This window comes from Oryza glaberrima, chromosome 12 (genome assembly GCF_000147395.1).
Source record: "Oryza glaberrima chromosome 12, OglaRS2, whole genome shotgun sequence".
Taxonomy (NCBI): domain Eukaryota; kingdom Viridiplantae; phylum Streptophyta; class Magnoliopsida; order Poales; family Poaceae; genus Oryza; species Oryza glaberrima.
This window is the reverse complement of record NC_068337.1, coordinates 4,512,806-4,530,226: the sequence shown is the minus strand read 5'-3', so window position 1 is coordinate 4,530,226 and position 17,421 is coordinate 4,512,806. Positions and strand designations below refer to the sequence as shown.

General features: G+C 44.0%; 1 protein-coding gene across 2 annotated transcripts; it reads right to left on the bottom strand.

The window, feature by feature from the left end:
* Positions 1-11,193: 11,193 nt before the first annotated feature.
* LOC127758225 (probable thiamine biosynthetic bifunctional enzyme, chloroplastic) lies at positions 11,194-15,743 on the bottom strand. 2 transcript variants are annotated; one of them, XM_052283851.1, is made up of 9 exons: positions 15,371-15,743; positions 15,198-15,272; positions 14,287-14,362; positions 14,114-14,189; positions 13,879-14,013; positions 13,396-13,460; positions 13,172-13,299; positions 12,227-12,483; positions 11,195-12,134 (listed from the first exon to the last, which is right to left on the bottom strand). In XM_052283851.1, exons 1-9 carry the CDS (start codon positions 15,677-15,679, stop codon positions 11,609-11,611), a joined length of 1,647 nt encoding a protein of 548 aa, XP_052139811.1. In that variant the 5' UTR covers positions 15,680-15,743; the 3' UTR covers positions 11,195-11,608. The 2 variants fall into 2 exon arrangements, with proteins under 2 accessions (XP_052139812.1, XP_052139811.1); XM_052283852.1 differs by lacking the exon at positions 14,287-14,362 and having other exon boundaries at positions 11,194-12,134; positions 14,114-14,193.
* Positions 15,744-17,421: the final 1,678 nt, after the last annotated feature.

The window sequence follows — 17,421 nt, the reverse complement described above, 5'->3', positions numbered from 1 at the left end:
GGCATGCTTCACGAAATAAGATGTCGTGTTATTTTACTATAACAAGTGGTGTTCCAATACTCAAGATTTCTACCCAGACATCCTCAATGCATATCTTCACTCAAGTGATGGCTACTCGACGACAAGCTACAGTTCTCGACTCTATGTTCAGTTGTTTCCCATCTAACCAAAGAGTCGGGGGCTACACAAATACAAGGCTCAAAATTCGACAAGTTTTATGTCAATATAAAGCAATCAATTAATCAGCCAACGAGTCAACTCTGAGAGTCGTTATCTTCATCTTTGCTTCAGAGCAAGAGTTCTACTTTAGCAATTATTTTACCGACAATTTTGGCTTCTGGACTTCCCAAGTACGGGCCTAAGCAGTTTGGAGTTATCAACCAATCAACTCAGATTCGATGAGTTGGACAACAGCATCTACTTTCCCCCAAGTGAAGCATCTGCAACAGCTATAAGACCAAGTTCTACTGCCATCTTTATAAATCAAGGGGCGTTGCATCAATCTTCATTATGCACACGCTCGCATCAAGGAAACTACTCGAGCTTCGGTATCTTCTCAACAGTTTGATGGATTATTTTCACTAACATCATCACCTGCACCTCTACTTCATCGGCCCAGACGTCTCAGCCGTTGCTAATGGGTGACTACGTTTTCACCTCCGGTTGCTTCCGTCATTGCCGACTTGTTATTTCACCTTCACGGTTGACCTACTACGCAAACGCTGATGAGCGTCTTCGTCATTATCATCGGCTGCTACACTACTATTGATTGGATCATCGACATTGTCATCTTCATCAACATTCTGTAAAGTCTCTTCAATAGCCTACTCTACTGCTATTGATTGGCAACTTCATCATCGTAGTCGATCATCTCTGTTGCTGCTAATCGTCATTATCGTTGGTTGCGTTTGCCGTCGCTGACTATTTTCTTCATCTTCATGATTGGTGGATTTCGCCATCGCCATTGATGCAATTCTGAAAGAAGCTCACGACACTTTATACTCTATCCACCCTGGTAGTACTAAGATGTACCAAGACCTCAAGGAAAGATTTTGGTGGGTAAGTATGAAGTGTGAGATAGCGGAATATGTAGCCGTGTGTGATGTTTGTCAGCGAGTCAATGTAGAACATCAGAAACCTGCAGGTTTGTTGTAGCCTTTGAAGATACCAGAATGGAAGTGGGAGGAAATCGGTATGGATTTCATCACTGGTCTACCCAGAACGTCATCGGGCCACGACTCCATTTGGGTGATAGTCGACAGACTCACCAAAGTGGCTCATTTCATCCCGGTGAGGACAACATATTCCGGAAGTCGCTTGGCGGAATTGTATATGGCAAGAATTGTGTGTTTGCACGGTGTGCCTAAGAAGATAGTATCCGATCGAGGTAGCCAGTTTACTTCAAAATTTTGGAAGAAGCTTCAGGAAGAGATGGGTTCCAAGCTGAACTTCAATACCGCTTATCATCCGCAGACAGATGGACAAACTGAAAGGGTAAATCAGATTTTGGAAGACATGTTAAGAGCTTGTGCTTTAGACTTCAGTGGAAGTTGGGATAAGAATCTGCCTTATGCAGAATTCTCATACAACAACAGTTATCAAGCTAGTCTTCAAATGGCTCCTTATGAAGCACTGTATGGTCGGAAGTGCCGCACTCCGCTTTTGTGGGATCAAACGGGAGAACGCCAGGTTTTCGGGACCGATATTCTGAGGGAAGCAGAAGAAAAAGTAAAGATCATTCAAGAGAGATTGCGTGTGGCTCAGTCTCGTCATAAGAGTTATGCCGACAATCACCGTAGAGATCTAAGTTTTGAAGAGGGAGATCATGTGTATCTTTGTGTCACACCTCTTCGAGGGGTTCATCGTTTCCACAACAAAGGAAAATTGGCACCGCGTTTTGTGGGACCTTATAAGATTGTCAGTAGAAGAGGAGATGTTGCTTATCAGTTGGAGTTACCTCAATCTTTGGTAGGAGTCAATAATGTGTTCCATGTGTCACAGTTGAAAAAGTGTTTAAGGGTACCTACTGAAGAAGCTAATCTTGAACAGATAGAAGTCCAAGAGGATCTGACATATGTTGAGAGACCCATCCGTATCCTGGAAACAGATGAGAGAAGAACCAGGAATCGAGTTATCCGTTTTTTCAAGGTTCAATGGAGTAATCACTTAGAGGAAGAATCAACTTGGGAACGAGAAGATGAATTAAAGTCAGCTCATCCGCATCTGTTCGCCAGTTCTTCCGAATCTCGAGGACGAGATTCCGTTTAAGGGGGGTAGGTTTGTCACACCCTAAAAATCCCAAACATATAAATTGTTGTTTAATTGGAATTATTAGAAATAATTTTAAAAGCCTAGAAGAGAAGATCTAATTTTAAAATAATAAATTCCAATATAAAAGTGGGCCAGATAAAATTTTATTAAATACTTTACTTGATTCTATAGTTCCTAGATTTTTCTGGGATTTATTTGAGCCAAGGAAGTATTTTTAATAAATGGAATTGCATTTCATGAATAATTTAAATTGAAAAAAAGGTTTTTAAAATCCTCTTTTGGCTTTGGCCGAAAGTCGGCCCAAAACCCTTTCTCTCTCTCTCCCTCGGCCCAGTCGGCCCAGTCAGCCCGCAGCCGAGCCGCTGCTTGCGCGCGCGCGACCGCCCGCTAACAGGTGGGGCCCACCTGTTAGTCTTCGTCTACCTCTAGCCGCCGCCGCACCCGAACCCTAACCGAGCTGCGCCGCCGCCGCCGCCCTTCCAATTCGGCCGCGCTTTTCCTTCTTCGGTGAAATTAATAGAGGGGAAATGATCCCCGAGATCTCCTCTACCTTTTCCCTTTTGGAATCGATCGCTAATTTCGTTTGGAAATTGCTAGATTCGAGTTTGGTTCGGATTCGTTTTTCCCCTCCGAACCCTAAAGTTTCCTTCCCGTCGCCGGCCGCCGTGGGCCTTCGTCGCCGCCCCCTAGCCGCTATAAAAGGACCCCCGGTGTCTCCTCTACCCGCCGCCACCCTCGCCTTAGCCCACCGCCGTCTGTAGTGCCCTAGCCCCGTGAAGCCTCGCGCCGCCGTCGCCGCAGTTCGTCCAGCCGTGCGCCGCCGTCGCTCCGGTCGTCGTCGTCGCGTGGGAAGGCCACCACCGTGTTCGCCGAGTTGCCGCCAATCCGTTCCTCCGTCGTCACCGTAGATCGCCGGAGCACCGCCGTCGTCGTCAAGCCGAAGGTCGCCGCCGCTTCTTCCTCGTCGCCGTCGTCGTCCGGTCACCGTCCGCCGCCGTTCGTGCCTCGGTAAGTTTCATCGCGTCGCCCGCAACACGTAGATGCCCTCCGTTTGCGCCGCCACACCGTCGTTCGCCGGCGAGCATGCGAAGCCGAGCCGCCGCCGGTGGTGACATCACTGCTGACGTCATTATCGCCGTTTCCCGTGAGCCGCCGTAGACCGATTAGATCTCGGCCGTTCATTTTGGATAGGATAGATCTCGGCCGTTCGTTTCCGTAGACCATCGCCGTGCACCCGGTCCACCGTGAACCCGAGCCGCTGACGCAATAAATCCCCTTTTACTTTTCAAAAATAATTCATTATTGCGTCATAATTCAATTAAAATCTATATAAATGATTTAATCCGATTTAATCTTTAAAAATTCATAACTAATTCATCTTAGCTCGGATTTAGTTGGTTCAAGTCTCTAAATTTTTCTAAAATTGAGATCTACATGTTAAAAATATCCACATGTACTGTTCATGCTTGTTTATGTGCTTTTTTGGTGATTTTGCTCTTTTCTCTTTAGATTCCGACGTTCCCGGAGAGTCCGATTTTGCAGGAGAAGACTTTGAAGAGTTCCAAGGCCAGCAAGGCAAGTCACACAGATCCCAAACAACCCTTTGAGCATGTTGATCCCATTTAAAGCTATTGTTTCTATTCAACTATTGCATTTATTTTTGAATGTCATTTGGTGGAAATACCTATTGCCTTGTTATAGCCCTTTTGCTATTGATCCCCTATTCTTTGTCATCTGGTTAATAAATTGATTAGCTAGAACATTATATGGTTTTAGTTAAAGTGAATAGGATGCTTAGCCATGCTTAGAGACACTAGCTCATATAAATGGGATAACTTATGATTCACTATTATTTAAGGATGGCTTAATGATAGCTCACGATGATTAATCGTGATTGGTTACTTAATTAATTTGACAACTAAAAACCTGATAATGGTGGATTGTGAGCACATGGTTTTGATGGTCGTGCTCATGACAATTAAGGACCGGTTCACGATTTTCGGTTGTGAAACATTTACCGTGCCAACCACAAGCCAGCGTGGGCAACGGCTTTACTTTCTGTATAGTATGGTTCATTGTAGAGCACCAGACTGTGAAGTGGCAGAGATAAGACCACAGGGGTCGCTGGGGAGTCCATGCCTTATTTAAGGGGGTGATTATGATCCGGGAACGGTGCACTGCTTTGAATTGTATTATATAGAGGGTATTGTTACAATCTCTATTCAGGTACTTGTTAAGTATCGCGACGCACGGTTGACATGATGTTGAGGTTGTGTCTTGTGGGTACAGTGGTACACCTCTGGCCAGAGTTTAAACTGTTCGAATAGCTGTGCCCGCGGTTATAGGCGGGTCTAACAATGTCTTTCGTGATTAGTTCCACACTTCTCACCATAATAAATGATGCTGTAATTGGTAATAACTTGTTTAGCTCCTGGTTTGGAATGGTATATTCCTGGTTTGAAGATAGAACTGTGCAGCCGGAATTGGTTGTTCAGAATGGTTGGGCCTATGCAACAGGGTATGTTGTATAGTGTTGGAGTAATATTGTTTAATTAATACTTTACTGTTTTATGAAATTCTGAAATGTTTATTAAATGCTATTTATGCAAATGAGCCTATATTATGCCTTCCTTTGTTATCCTGTACACTTGCATATTTGCTGCGTGGCTTGCTGAGTATGTCATATACTCACCTTGCAATCATTCATCAGAGGAGGAGTTCTACAGTGATGCTGAAGGTGTGGATGATTAGGCGTAGCCCTGGTCAAGCTGCCTGTGGAATGGAGTCGTCTGCGCTATTTATCTTATTTTCCGCTGCTTAGAACTTTATTGTTTGAGAGGAACTATCTACCTCTGTAATGACATTTTATTCGCTTATTAATTAGAGTAATAATTGTACTCTATTATCAATTTGTTATTGTGTGTCTCGGCTGATTCCTGGACGAGGGTTTACACACATGTAAGCGTTTGGAATTTTGGATAGAAATTCCGGGCGTGACACGTCGCTAACTATTTTCTTCATCTTCATGATTGGTGGATTTCGCCATCGTTGTTGATGCGCATCTACGTCTTCATCATTGGCTTGCTTTCGTCGCCACCGACTCTCGTATCTTTGCCTTCATAGCTGGCTTATTATGCCGCCGCTAATGAGCGTATTCATCTTCTTCACCAGCTGCCTCGTCTGTCACCGACTAATTATTTTGCCCCCCATGGCTACACAACTCTGTCAATATTGCTAGGCGCTTTCATCTTCTCTGTTGGCTGACCTGACTGCTGTCGACTGATTTCTTCGACTCCACGGCTGTGCGACTTCATCACCTTTGATTAGTGTCATTGTCTTTACCACCACCAATAATCTTCGTCACCTCTGATGGGCGATGTCATCCCTATGTTGGTCATCTCGTTTCCATGCCGATTGCATAAACTACCGTCAATGGACAATTACGACTACAACATAAGTATAGGCTACATGCTTAGAGGGCTCATCAACACAAGCGCAAGGATCATATCTTCAACTTGGACTTGTTTCGGATACATGCAACATGAATTTATGGTCATGAGTCGATTTCTTATGCTCAACGACTAGACTATTCATTATTCCCCACGAGGGCCATCAGCTGAGTATTTGAGCCAGACTGGATTTGATTATCATATCTACTTTGGTACAATCCGTGAGGGATAGCCACTTGGATTAGAAGCTACTCAGATGAGATGAAGTTGATCTACATCACCCAGGAGATTTGTCACTCGGGAGCATATTGATAGGCGTGTTATATACGTCATATTCTAAGGGTATCGGTAGGCATATTTTGGGTCTAGGCCTAAGATGTTTGCAGCCTATATTTTCAGGTGCAGCATGTCACGTTCTTTTAGGGACTTAGGCATTTTTTGTTTAGGCAAAAGTGCGCATGATCAAGTGCCTAATACCTTAAAACCTTTTTATACCGCTGTTACTCAACTTTTTAGGAGTTGGTATAATGCATTTTAAAAGGTGCCAAACAGTGAAACTTTATATAGCTGCCCCGCTGACTTCTTTATATAGTCAAGGCACTATTTGGGTATATAAAGCGATCGATTGGATACAATATCATTGCTTTTCTACCATGTAAGTGTGTATTTTTACTAACCAATATTATGGCTCAGGCTGATTATATATTTTGGTCATTTTTCAGGCAATTGGTAAATCTTTTATGAGTTTATTTACTCAGATTTTACACTATATATGCCATATATTTCCAGGTGTGATGAAACCATGTGTCTTTTAGGGATTTAAGCACATTTGTTAAAGCAATGTGCGCATGGTGTGTGTGCCCGATACTTTGGAAATTTCTTTATTCACAGCATACAAGCCTCTTTATAGCTGTTTTGTTATGTGAATTTTCAATGATGTAGTCAACTTTGGGTTGCACGCATCATATTTTACAAAGCAGTCGGTATATCACTCGGATCATGTTATTCGGGGATTCACACCGCATATGCTATATATTAATATTAAGTCACTTGGTTGACTACAATTATCAAAGCCACTCGGTTGGTTAGATTATTTACTCCTTGACTATATGTTTAGTTTGTTCAACAAACCACAGTCGGGGGCTACACCTATTAGGTGCATCTAGTCGATGCACCTAAGTCCTAAGTTTATATTTAATTATTTTTTAGGCCTCCACAGTCTTCAAATTTGGTAAAGTACTCGGGAGACCATGGCGAATATGATTGAAGCACTCGGCTTTGGAGTCATCTAGTTCGAGAGAAGATTATCTTTTCGATTTTAAAGGTCTCGAGAGCTACTGTGGAGATTATGGGTACTCCATATCCACACGAAATGGTTATCTGACTGGTTATAGGGGATATCTTATATCTATGGAATATGTAACGGATCATGACTTAGGTATTACGTTTCCTTGTATATTACGGAATGGCCTAAAGTCCTGATTTGATAATATTGTAAAGTAGATTTAGGAAACCGATACCGTATTAGTTAAGGCTTGTATCTTGTAATCCTGCCCCCTATCCTATATAAGGTGGGCAGAAGGTCCTCTAGGGGGTATATTGACACAACCTGAACGTCAGATCAATACTAGACCCGGCGGATTCAAATGCCCTACAGGAGTAGGGTATTTGAAAGTGTGATAGGCACAACACGATAGATTAGATTATCACATATGGTAGAGTACATATAGGTACATGCCTTCCATATCTAGCAACCGATATATAGAAACAATATCGGAGAAGATTAAGGAAGGACACCCCCCCACCCCCTCCCCCTCCCCACAGTCGGAACGTCGGTGGAACGGACATTCAGACTGGACCAAAACTCCGAGAAGATGACACTGGGTAGCCCTTTAGTAAAGATATCAGCGAACTGTGACGTAGTAGGTACATGCAACACGCGAACAGATCTGGCAGCGACGTGATCTCGAACGAAGTGTAGATCGATCTCCACATGCTTGGTACGTTGATGTTGCACTGGGTTAGAGGAGAGATATACAGCACTCACATTGTCACAGTAAACTAGTGTAGATCGGCTCGGAGGGGTATGGAGCTCATGGAGAAGCTGTCGAAGCCAGCAAGTTTCAGCCACTGCATTGGCCACTGCCCCATATTCTGCCTTGGCACTAGAGCACGATACAATAAGCTGACGTTTGGAGGACCAGGAGACCAAGTTGTCGCCAAGGAACACAGCATAATCCGAGGTGGATTTCCTGGTGTCCGGACAACCTGCCCAGTCGGCGTCAGAGTATGCACTCAAGTCAACAGTGGAAGAGCGGCGGATGTGAAGACCATAATCAACCGTGCCACGGACATATGTGGCTCCCGTGGATCGTGCATGTGAAGGCAAACCTGCTAAACAGCATAGGAGATGTCTGGCCTGGTGAAAGTCAAGTACTGGAGAGCGCCAGCTTGACTCCGATAGTCCGTGGGGTCACGAACCAGGGCACCATCGGTGGCAGACAGCTTGGCGTTGGTGTCAACAGGAGTAGCACACGGCTTGCAATCTGCCATGCCAGCATGTTCCAAAACCTCAAGACAGTACTGGTGTTGACTGAGATGGAGGCCAGAGGATTGCCGAGAAACAGAGATGCCCAACAAGTGATGCAAGCTGCCAAGATCCTTCATCGAGGATTCCGACTGCAGAGCACGGATGGTCCACCGAAGAGGTCTCGAGTTCGAATCCTGGCTGGCACGCAATTAAATAAAAATTGCAGCCCACTTCTATTCCACGATAGAGGCTTGAGGGGGCCGCGCGTGAGGGGGAGTGTTGGAATATAAAGTGAATTGCCCGCCTTTCCTCATCAGCTTAAGCTTTTGGGTTGAACTGGTCGGTGCATGCAACTCAGTATTACCTCTCATCGAGAGGGCCTGAACCTGTCTACATCCTTGTCTCCGCATCCATCCACTTTTAGGTCTCGTGCGCTACCCCTTTATATTGCCGAAATCTTGTTTCGACACAAATACAACAACTTCTAGTTTAAAGATGTGTGTGGCACCAAAAAGAAAAAAAAAATGTAGGGTCAAATGCGAACACCAAGCCTACCAGAGTGGATAAAGGAAAAAATTATAAGATCAAATATTCTACTAAGCTTATCATAAAAAAAAAAACCAAATCATTTTTGCGTAGGCAGACGATGGACATGGCTTTGGCCGGCCTGAGATGACTCGGGCTGGGCTGGGCCGAGATTAGGAACTGGCCATCATTTACTGCCATGCTCAACTTATCTTTTTTTTTTCCTTTATGTAAAACTGATGGTTAATTCAATGTACCTAGAATTACGTGGATTTTGTAAAAGAAAAATATTTGATTTTCACAAGATGGATGTCTATTTTAAATATGACAGTATTAATTAATCTTTTTTCTCAGGGCAAGTAGTGACAATATTGATCTTATTCTATGATAAACATTTCAAAGAGGTGCTTTGCAGGTAATAAATATGAAGAGAGGATTTTGATCTGATTCGACTTACGCTCCATGAACACATACACAAATTCACTGGTGGAGTTGTTCTTTTATTTCCAGAGATTGTTAATTTACATGACCAGTAAATACATGCGGCTAAAGCCAGCGAGCTAATAAATTTACAGACGAGCTTTTGATCTCGTTTTCTCCCATCTCGCCGGCGATCGACGCCGGCCGCGACCGCGAGCTCCTCCTCCTCTTCACTGGCTGGCCGCGCATCGTCGTCTCCGCCTTCTCAGTCTGCCGCGCCGCGCCATGGTTGATCTGACGCCGAGGCCTCCATCGTCCTCCGCCGCTCCGCGCACATGCATCTTGCTGTCTTGCCGGCGGCCGATCTCATGATCTCATCGGCGACTGTCCGCGGCGCCGCCTTCTCAGCGCGCCGGCGGCCTACGTGAGGCGGTAACGTCCGAGGAGTTCCCGGCGCCTCTCGAGGTAGCCCTCGTCGCCGCGGGCGGGGACGTCGTCGTCATCGTCTTCCTCGTCCGTCGTCGTCACGACCTTGGACGCCGCCGCACGGCGAGCCTCGGCTTGTTGCAGCCGGAGCTCCTCGTAGAACCGCGTCCTCTCGAACTCCTCGCCGAGCTCCTTGTCAAGATCGACGACGACGACGACGGCGAAGCCGGAGCTCCTCCTCTGCTGCTGCCGCTTGGTCTCCTTCTCGATGCGGCGCTTCTCCTCGGCGATCCACCGCTGCTTCTCGGCCTCCCTCGCCACCTGCTCCGGCGTCCAGTGCCGCCGCTTCTGCAGCTCGTACGCCGCCGCAGGGGCGATGTCCCACCGGCTCCAGCTCGTACGCCGCCGCAGGGGCGATCTCCAGCTCCAGCATCTCCTCCTTAGTCGCCGCCGGGACGACGGCGGAAGAGCGGCGGCGGCGGAAGAAGCCGGGCAGAATCCGCGAGGCCATCTCGTGCTCTCGATAATGCACTGATGAGTGATGGCCTAATGCTAATGACCTATATAGCCAGCCATGTACGTGTCCGACACGGAGTCCGAATCAAAAGCGAAGTCGAATCGGAGAAGGGCGCGAACGCGTGAGTGCATGACACGGTTTCCAATCCGAATACTTGTCGCTGTTGGATTTATATTAATCTTGCCGCTAATCAGAATCTTGCTACAAATCTTTCCAAGGCGCCTATAAATGGAGCATTGTTTCACCAAGTAAAATGAACGTGTCTCACTGAGTAGATCGAAAATGTTTCAATCTTGTAAAAAGCTAGAACACGACTAAATCACCTCATGAAACATTTTGCTACAACGTATGAAATAACGGCTTCCAAAAAATCGGGCGTTGTCTCACCCTATATAAAACAATATTTTATCAAATAGTGAAAGAATGTTTCAATTCTTAAAAAAAGTGAAACACAATAAGATTACTAGATGAAATAATTTGGTTCAACGTATACAACAAACGATTTAAAGCCATTGCAACGCTTAAACCACGTGTACATCAACAAACCACGTGTCCATTAAGATGAAATTATGTAACAGTATTAAAATCTATTGCAATATTTTATCCATACATAGTGAAACATTGTTGGTGGAAAAAAAATAAAACAAATCCCCCTAATAGAGTGTTTCCGTTATATCTGATAGTTGTTGCAACGGAGCACGAGTGGTAGGGACACGTGGTACTGGTAGAGCCGGCGCGTGTGTGTGAGAGGCGAGGCGGAGGAGCACGTGGGGGGCACCCCATTTTTTTGCCGCATCGGGCGCTCCATTTTGATCATTTGTGAAATCTTTCGTGCTTTGAGGAATTCTTTCCCCTCTCCAAACAGCCAAGATTTTTTTTTTTAATCATATCCTTGTCTCCATCCTTGGAAAGTTCACAACTTCACATACGCATACGGTGTTTTTTTTACCAGTAAAACTTGAATAAAACAATTGTACCTTTCCAGATGCTAATAAGTATGAAAAAGAAATTTTATAATCTAAATAGGCATAAGGCGCATGATACGTAGAGAGACGTAAAACAAAATAAACTGTCAAAGGTACAGTAAAGGCAAAGTAAAGTGGCAATTTCTTATGTTGTAAAATGTTCACTGATTGACAAAAAAAAAACAACTAGCGAATAGCTAAATGATAGTATCAACATTCATTTTGAAAGCTTAAAGAAGTTGAAAGTTACAGCCTTTCACCCTTTCATTTTGTACTACCAACTTTCAACAAAATTTGTTGGATAATTTGCTCAAAAGATGTAAAAGAAATCTGAACAATGTACCTTACATCCCAATGATGCAAGATTGTGATTCCTCATTCCCCTGCATCACAGATGCTTTTGATCAAGCATTATTACAAGAAATGCCTTCTGATTATTAAAGTTGGAAACATCTCTTCATTTTGATAAACATATCCCCTTCGAACAAAGAATATTGTAGTAGCTCTAGGTTCTAGAGGTGTTGGTCAAGATGGATTTCATGTTTCTTGTTTCGGCTACGACACTCGGACGGTCAAACAGAGCGGAGACTACTGCGACGCCTTTGAGGTTTGGGAGACCAAGCTCCATCACTGAACCTGCATTTGAAGCGTTGATGCCGCCAATAGCGACCACAGGCAGCTTAGATGCCAGGCAAACTGTCTTCAAGCCATCAAACCCCAATGTAGGATTGTTCGCCTTCGTGGAGGTAGGGAAAACACCGCCACAGCCAATGTAGTCTGCTCCATCATTCCAGGCCTGCTGGGCTTGAGCAGGGGTCTTGCACGAGACGCCGATGATTTTACCCAGCCCTAGGAGCTCCCGCACTTCGTGTGCCGACATGTCCGATTGACCAACATGGACACCATCTGCATTGCATGCCAGGGCAATGTCTACCCGGTCGTTGATCAGCAGTGGTACTCCACTGGACTTGCAAATCTCCATGCATGCTTTGGCTGCTTCCAAAAACTCTCTTGTTTCGGAATCTTTTTCTCTGGAAATCAAAAACACCCAAAATGCATCAGAAAAATAAAATGGAGGGATTGCATTACATGCAAGATCATGATTGTGTTTCAATAGGCAGACCTCAGTTGTACAATGGTAGCGCCACCTTCAATGGCAGCTTGCACAGCTTCTTTGATTGAACGACCCCACTTTTTGTTCATCCCAGAGTCTGTCACTGCATACAGGAAGAGTTGGTCTGGCTTAAAGCTTGGCTGTGAGCCAACATTGTATGGCAGACACTTGAGCTTGAAAAGGTGATCGAAAGGGCCTTGAGGTCCATTTCCAATGACAAGATCTTTACTGTGATGAAGAGCAGATTCTACAAAATTCTTAGCCACCTGGATAGTTCACATGTGCAATAAACAACAAAGTGAGCCTACTGTTGTGAATAGAGGATATGAAAAGATACATATAACACAAATTTTCAGGAAACCGATGTCCACCGGAACTGATTAGCAAACTTAGATTGGTATTTGGTAAGACTCAAAGTCTCAGGATGACTTATGCAGGCTTTGTTCTGATAATATGATGGGATTTGCAGGTATACACATTATTTCGCACAAACCACTGTTCTTGCAAGAGAACGAGTTCTGACAGAAAATAAGCCAAAACACACATTTTCAATATATCACTGGCTGGTTTGTAACCAAGATGTTGCATACAGTAAATGTGCACTCCAACATCTCAGTGGATACAATTCTAGTTATTACCAGTCAAGTGCTACTTTTAAATAACACAGATTTCCCTTAAATGATCGAAACCTTACTACTAAAGAGTCGCTAAACCCTTTCTTAGTTTGCAGCTTTGTAACAAAATAGTATTAAGGTACAATAATAAAATTATCAGAACTGTTTCAACCAATTTCATGTTACCATTGTGGCAAAGACATTCCTAGTGATGCCACAAAAGGGAGGTGGAACTAAATAATTTGCTTGATAAGATCACACGGTCAGACATGACATACCATTTGACACAGTTTCTTCACTATATGAAGGTACAGTCAGGGAAAAGGACTGGAAGACTAACCTGAACAGCATGCAGCATCGTTGCACCTTTCGCTAATTCGGAAGCTATACATGAAGCTAAAGTGCAACCAGTTCCATGTGTGTTATGGGTCTTTATGCGATGCGCATGGAGCTCAATGAACTCCTTACCTGATGAAAACAGTTCAGAATTTATATGAGGCCGCTAAAAGGGCAGGATGTAGATGTGATAATGGACAGTATTGTATTGAATTATGGAATTTGTACCATCAAAAAATACATCAGTTGCATCTGAGGATTCTAGCATATCCCCACCTTTCACAAGTACATGTCTGCAAATGGTAAATTATTTGCATCAGAAAATAATACATTAGTCTAGACACAATTTAATGGGAATCTAAATATCGCATTCTTGCATATGCCATTAATACTGCAAATAGCAACGCCTAGGCACATAGTTTTGGCACTTATCGAATAAAGGCCTAAGAATATAAAATGCAGCATTCACTCTCATGCAAAACAGTAAGACTGAGGCCCAAAGGTAGGTACAAATTAATTCTCCTTATTCTGGAACTAAGAGATTTATATATCCATACATGAAAAATTAAAAAGAAATTAATCACAAGTATACTAACAACATTGTTTGGGCAGATATATGGATGTAATAGCACAGAAAAGTGCATGTGTAATAAGTAACTGGAAGAACTTAAGAACAGCAACATAATATTCATGAAAATACGGCAGACATACTTTGGACCAAATTTGTAAATGGACTCCGCTGCATTGCGCATGTCAGAAACAGTGCGCAAAGATACACCCCCAAGTAATCTCGACGCTTCTTTCACATTTGGGGTGACTATATCAGCCATAGCAAATAATTCATCCCTGCACAAAACAAATGTTGCACTATTACACTAAATTTTATGAAGCATTCCAACCGGATGTTATAAATACAAATAAAACAAACCAAATATGAATCCTGTACCTATATACAGAGAGAGTAGATGATTCTGAAAGAGTATCTCCACTTGTGGACACCATAACTGGATCCACCACTAAAGCTGCCTTCAGAAGCACAAGTAATACTAAATAAATATATGGCTGGCAGTCTAGCATAGCTATGCGTTAATTCAAGGCATGCAGATAGTTTTCCCAGACCTTTGACTGGAAACTTCTTTAGACTTTCACATAAAACTCTGACTACTCCGATTGAAGGGAGCATTCCTGTCTTGACCTAATCAATTCAAAAGGTAACAACGTACACTGTATAAGTTATAATCGCATCGCATGAAAATTATATCCCAAAATCCTAATTCAACATTCATGTCTTGAATTTTAGAAACATTTGCAAAATCAGCAATATTTCTTGGTAAGAAAATAAAAACACATATTCGAAACTTTGAGCAGTTCAAAGAAAGGTTCACATCTTGCAACCTTGGAATCTGTACATTCTGAAATTTAAAAATGTAATCTGCCATTTGTAAATATAAAATCCGCTAGTTGTTTGCAGTTGACAGTGTTCCTAAGTCCAAACACCACCAAATTCATTAAGACAGAAATGATCACACAGCTATTCTGAAGACTTTTCCAGACAGATAAACAACGCTGCAATCAGGGTTCTTCTGAAGTGATCTTGCTAGTCTAAAATGCATGCCATCCAAGGTTTCAAAAACCAGCAGGTACTGCCCATAACCGCTCTACCAGCAGGCTGTCAAGTCCAACTCAAAATTCACATTTTAAATATAGAATTTTTACGCCCATTAACCAAGTAATAACTGGTTGCTTGAGGGCTATCAACCAAGTTTTTAGTTTTTAGATTCGATTTTTGTGTGGCACACCAGATTTCAACAGGGGCTGGTAATTCTGCACAAAAATGGTGTCTGGAACAGGGGGCGTCACCGATATCACAATATCAACCCATCACACACATATGGAAATCACAGAGCATTTTGAGCACTAAGCTATGTAGCAAGAACCAAAACCAGCTAAGATATAATAACTGTAAAGATTCGTGGAACTTGGAAAGGCAGATAGGAAGAAAAAAAAAAAGAAGGCAAAAAGGGGCTCACCACATCCACCGACATGTCCGAAAGAACCGAGTTGAGCTGCTCCCGGATGAACTCCTCTGGCACCACATGAATCCCCTGCACCAACCCCCAATCATTTCTCCCTCCTTAATCCAGAGAACCCAGGCAGGAGCACACGGGGGAGAAAATCAAGAAGAAGAAACCAGGCGACCTACCTGGACGCCGGCGGTGTTCTGGGCGGTGACGGCGGTGACGACGGAGGAGCAGTAGGCTCCCAGCGCGGCGCAGGCCTTGATGTCGGCCTGGATGCCGGCGCCGCCGCCGGAGTCGGAGCCGGCCACCGTCAGCACGTGCGGCCACGGCATCTCCCGCGCCGCCGAAGCCGACGCCGCGAACCTGTTATACCGGCGGGCTCTTGGCGGCGGAGGAGGAGGCCGTCGTGGGGAGGAGGAGATGAGGAGGCGGAGGGTTGAGGTTGAGGAGGGCAAGCTTGGGTGCACGGATTGCTGTGGTGCGGCCGCCATGGCGTAGTGGACCAAGTTCACGCTCGACTCCAGAGCTTCACGGGTGGTGGACTGTGGAGTCAAACTTTACTCTCCTTTTGTTTTGGTGGGGTAGATCATGTGACGGGCTCATTTTTAGCGCATTTGCAAATTGCGACCTCCACAGTATCAAATTAAATTTGAAAATATCTTTTACTAAGAAAAATTACCGGTCTTGAAATTATTTGAGAAAAATATACGAAAATATTTAAAATCGTTATCAGACATAAGGCGATGCGACGAGACACAAGAAAACCGGTTCAGAGAGTTCAGTTGGGTTACCAAGCAAATCCAAATCCGATACCCGTGTTATATATATCTGTGTGTCATAATTAGTATATGGTATAATCGGTATATATTGCAACGCACAGATCACTTATTTATATACATCTAGAAAAAAAAATATTCCCATTGTCTATCAAGCGTGACACGCGAATAAAACCTCTGCACATTCAACCACGTTGGCATGTGTTATTCTCCATGCGTGCAATTGCCCGAGTCAGCCCAATGCCACCAGCTTTTTGCTATCAGTAATAGGTGTAGCCCAATTATAAGTTATGTCTCTTTCTCAGTAGGAGTCCATGTCATCCTCGACGTCGTCATGTTAATAGGCTTGACTTAGCTACGTCATCAAGGAAAATATTGCTGCCACACTGTAGTCTCTGTGTCAACATCCCCTCCCTCATAATAGGGCTCCCATATCCTCACCCTCAAGCCCCTCTAGAGTTGTCGATTGCCCTAGCTGTAGCACAAAGTTTCGTATCTCTCCATCATGCATCATCAACTCTAGTCATCATTGTTGCCCTTTGAAGCACCATCGATCCACTTCAATGATAGCAGAAGTTACAAGATCCTTGGTCACAACTCTACTCCCATTGAAGCCTGCTGGTGAACCCCCTTTTTTAAGACCAAATGAGTTGCAGTGCAAAACCTCGTGGTCGATTGTCTTCCATTGTTATTTACCTTTGCGTGTATGCTAGTAAAAATCGTTTCATTCTCCTCCTTCTGCTAGTTCCCTCTGTCTATTGATGTGCACTATCTCCAGCAACACTATCTCCAGCAACCATATGGAGTAGTGTTTGGTCACCCGAGTTGATAGGTGGGTCTAATGCATCAGTTGCCCGTCGATTGACATGTGGATCTCGATTGGTATACCCGTCTTAGATCCGAGCCATCTGAACTATAGGTTGATCCTAGTTGTCCCTTGTATCATGATCTAATCTAGCTTTCGAATTTCCGTGGACTCCCTTTGTGCACCAAAATCATGGTAGACCACCATCTCTCCTCTAACCGGCGCGCATGGTATGCATGTCACCAACAATTTCTTTATGAGGGTAAACATCCTAAACGCATAATTCACCTTTTGTCATCTTACTTAAAAAAAATATATAGATATTATGTTCGTCACCCTCGCTCACATGGTGTGGCCAATTTTAACGAGTTGACATGAAAGAATACGGCAATGGCCCACATCGTGGATTGTGTCGCTCCCACCACCACCACCTTCAATTCCAAATATGTTATGATCCTATTGCAAAACACGGACATCTTGTCAGTATTCCAATAAAAAACCTAGTGTAGTTTTAAATTTAGTTCACAATGTGGCTGGTCTCATTGATGCGCATCGGAGCCAAGCCATCATGGTGCAAGTGCTTACGGATCACAAATCACGCACCACCATATACACAGACTGCACACTCGCACATGCCTCTTGTTTGGTCCTG

What these genes read in the sequence shown, in the direction of transcription:
- LOC127758225 (XM_052283851.1), bottom strand. Translation starts at nt 15,679, where the DNA reads ATGGCGGCCGCACCACAGCAATCCGTGCACCCAAGCTTGCCCTCCTCA. An exon ending in ATTTACAAATTTGGTCCAAA is followed by an intron (nt 13,461 to 13,878) that starts GTATGTCTGCCG and finishes TACCATTTGCAG; the next exon opens with ACATGTACTTGTGAAAGGTG. An exon ending in CGATGCTGCATGCTGTTCAG is followed by an intron (nt 12,484 to 13,171) that starts GTTAGTCTTCCA and finishes TGAACTATCCAG; the next exon opens with GTGGCTAAGAATTTTGTAGA.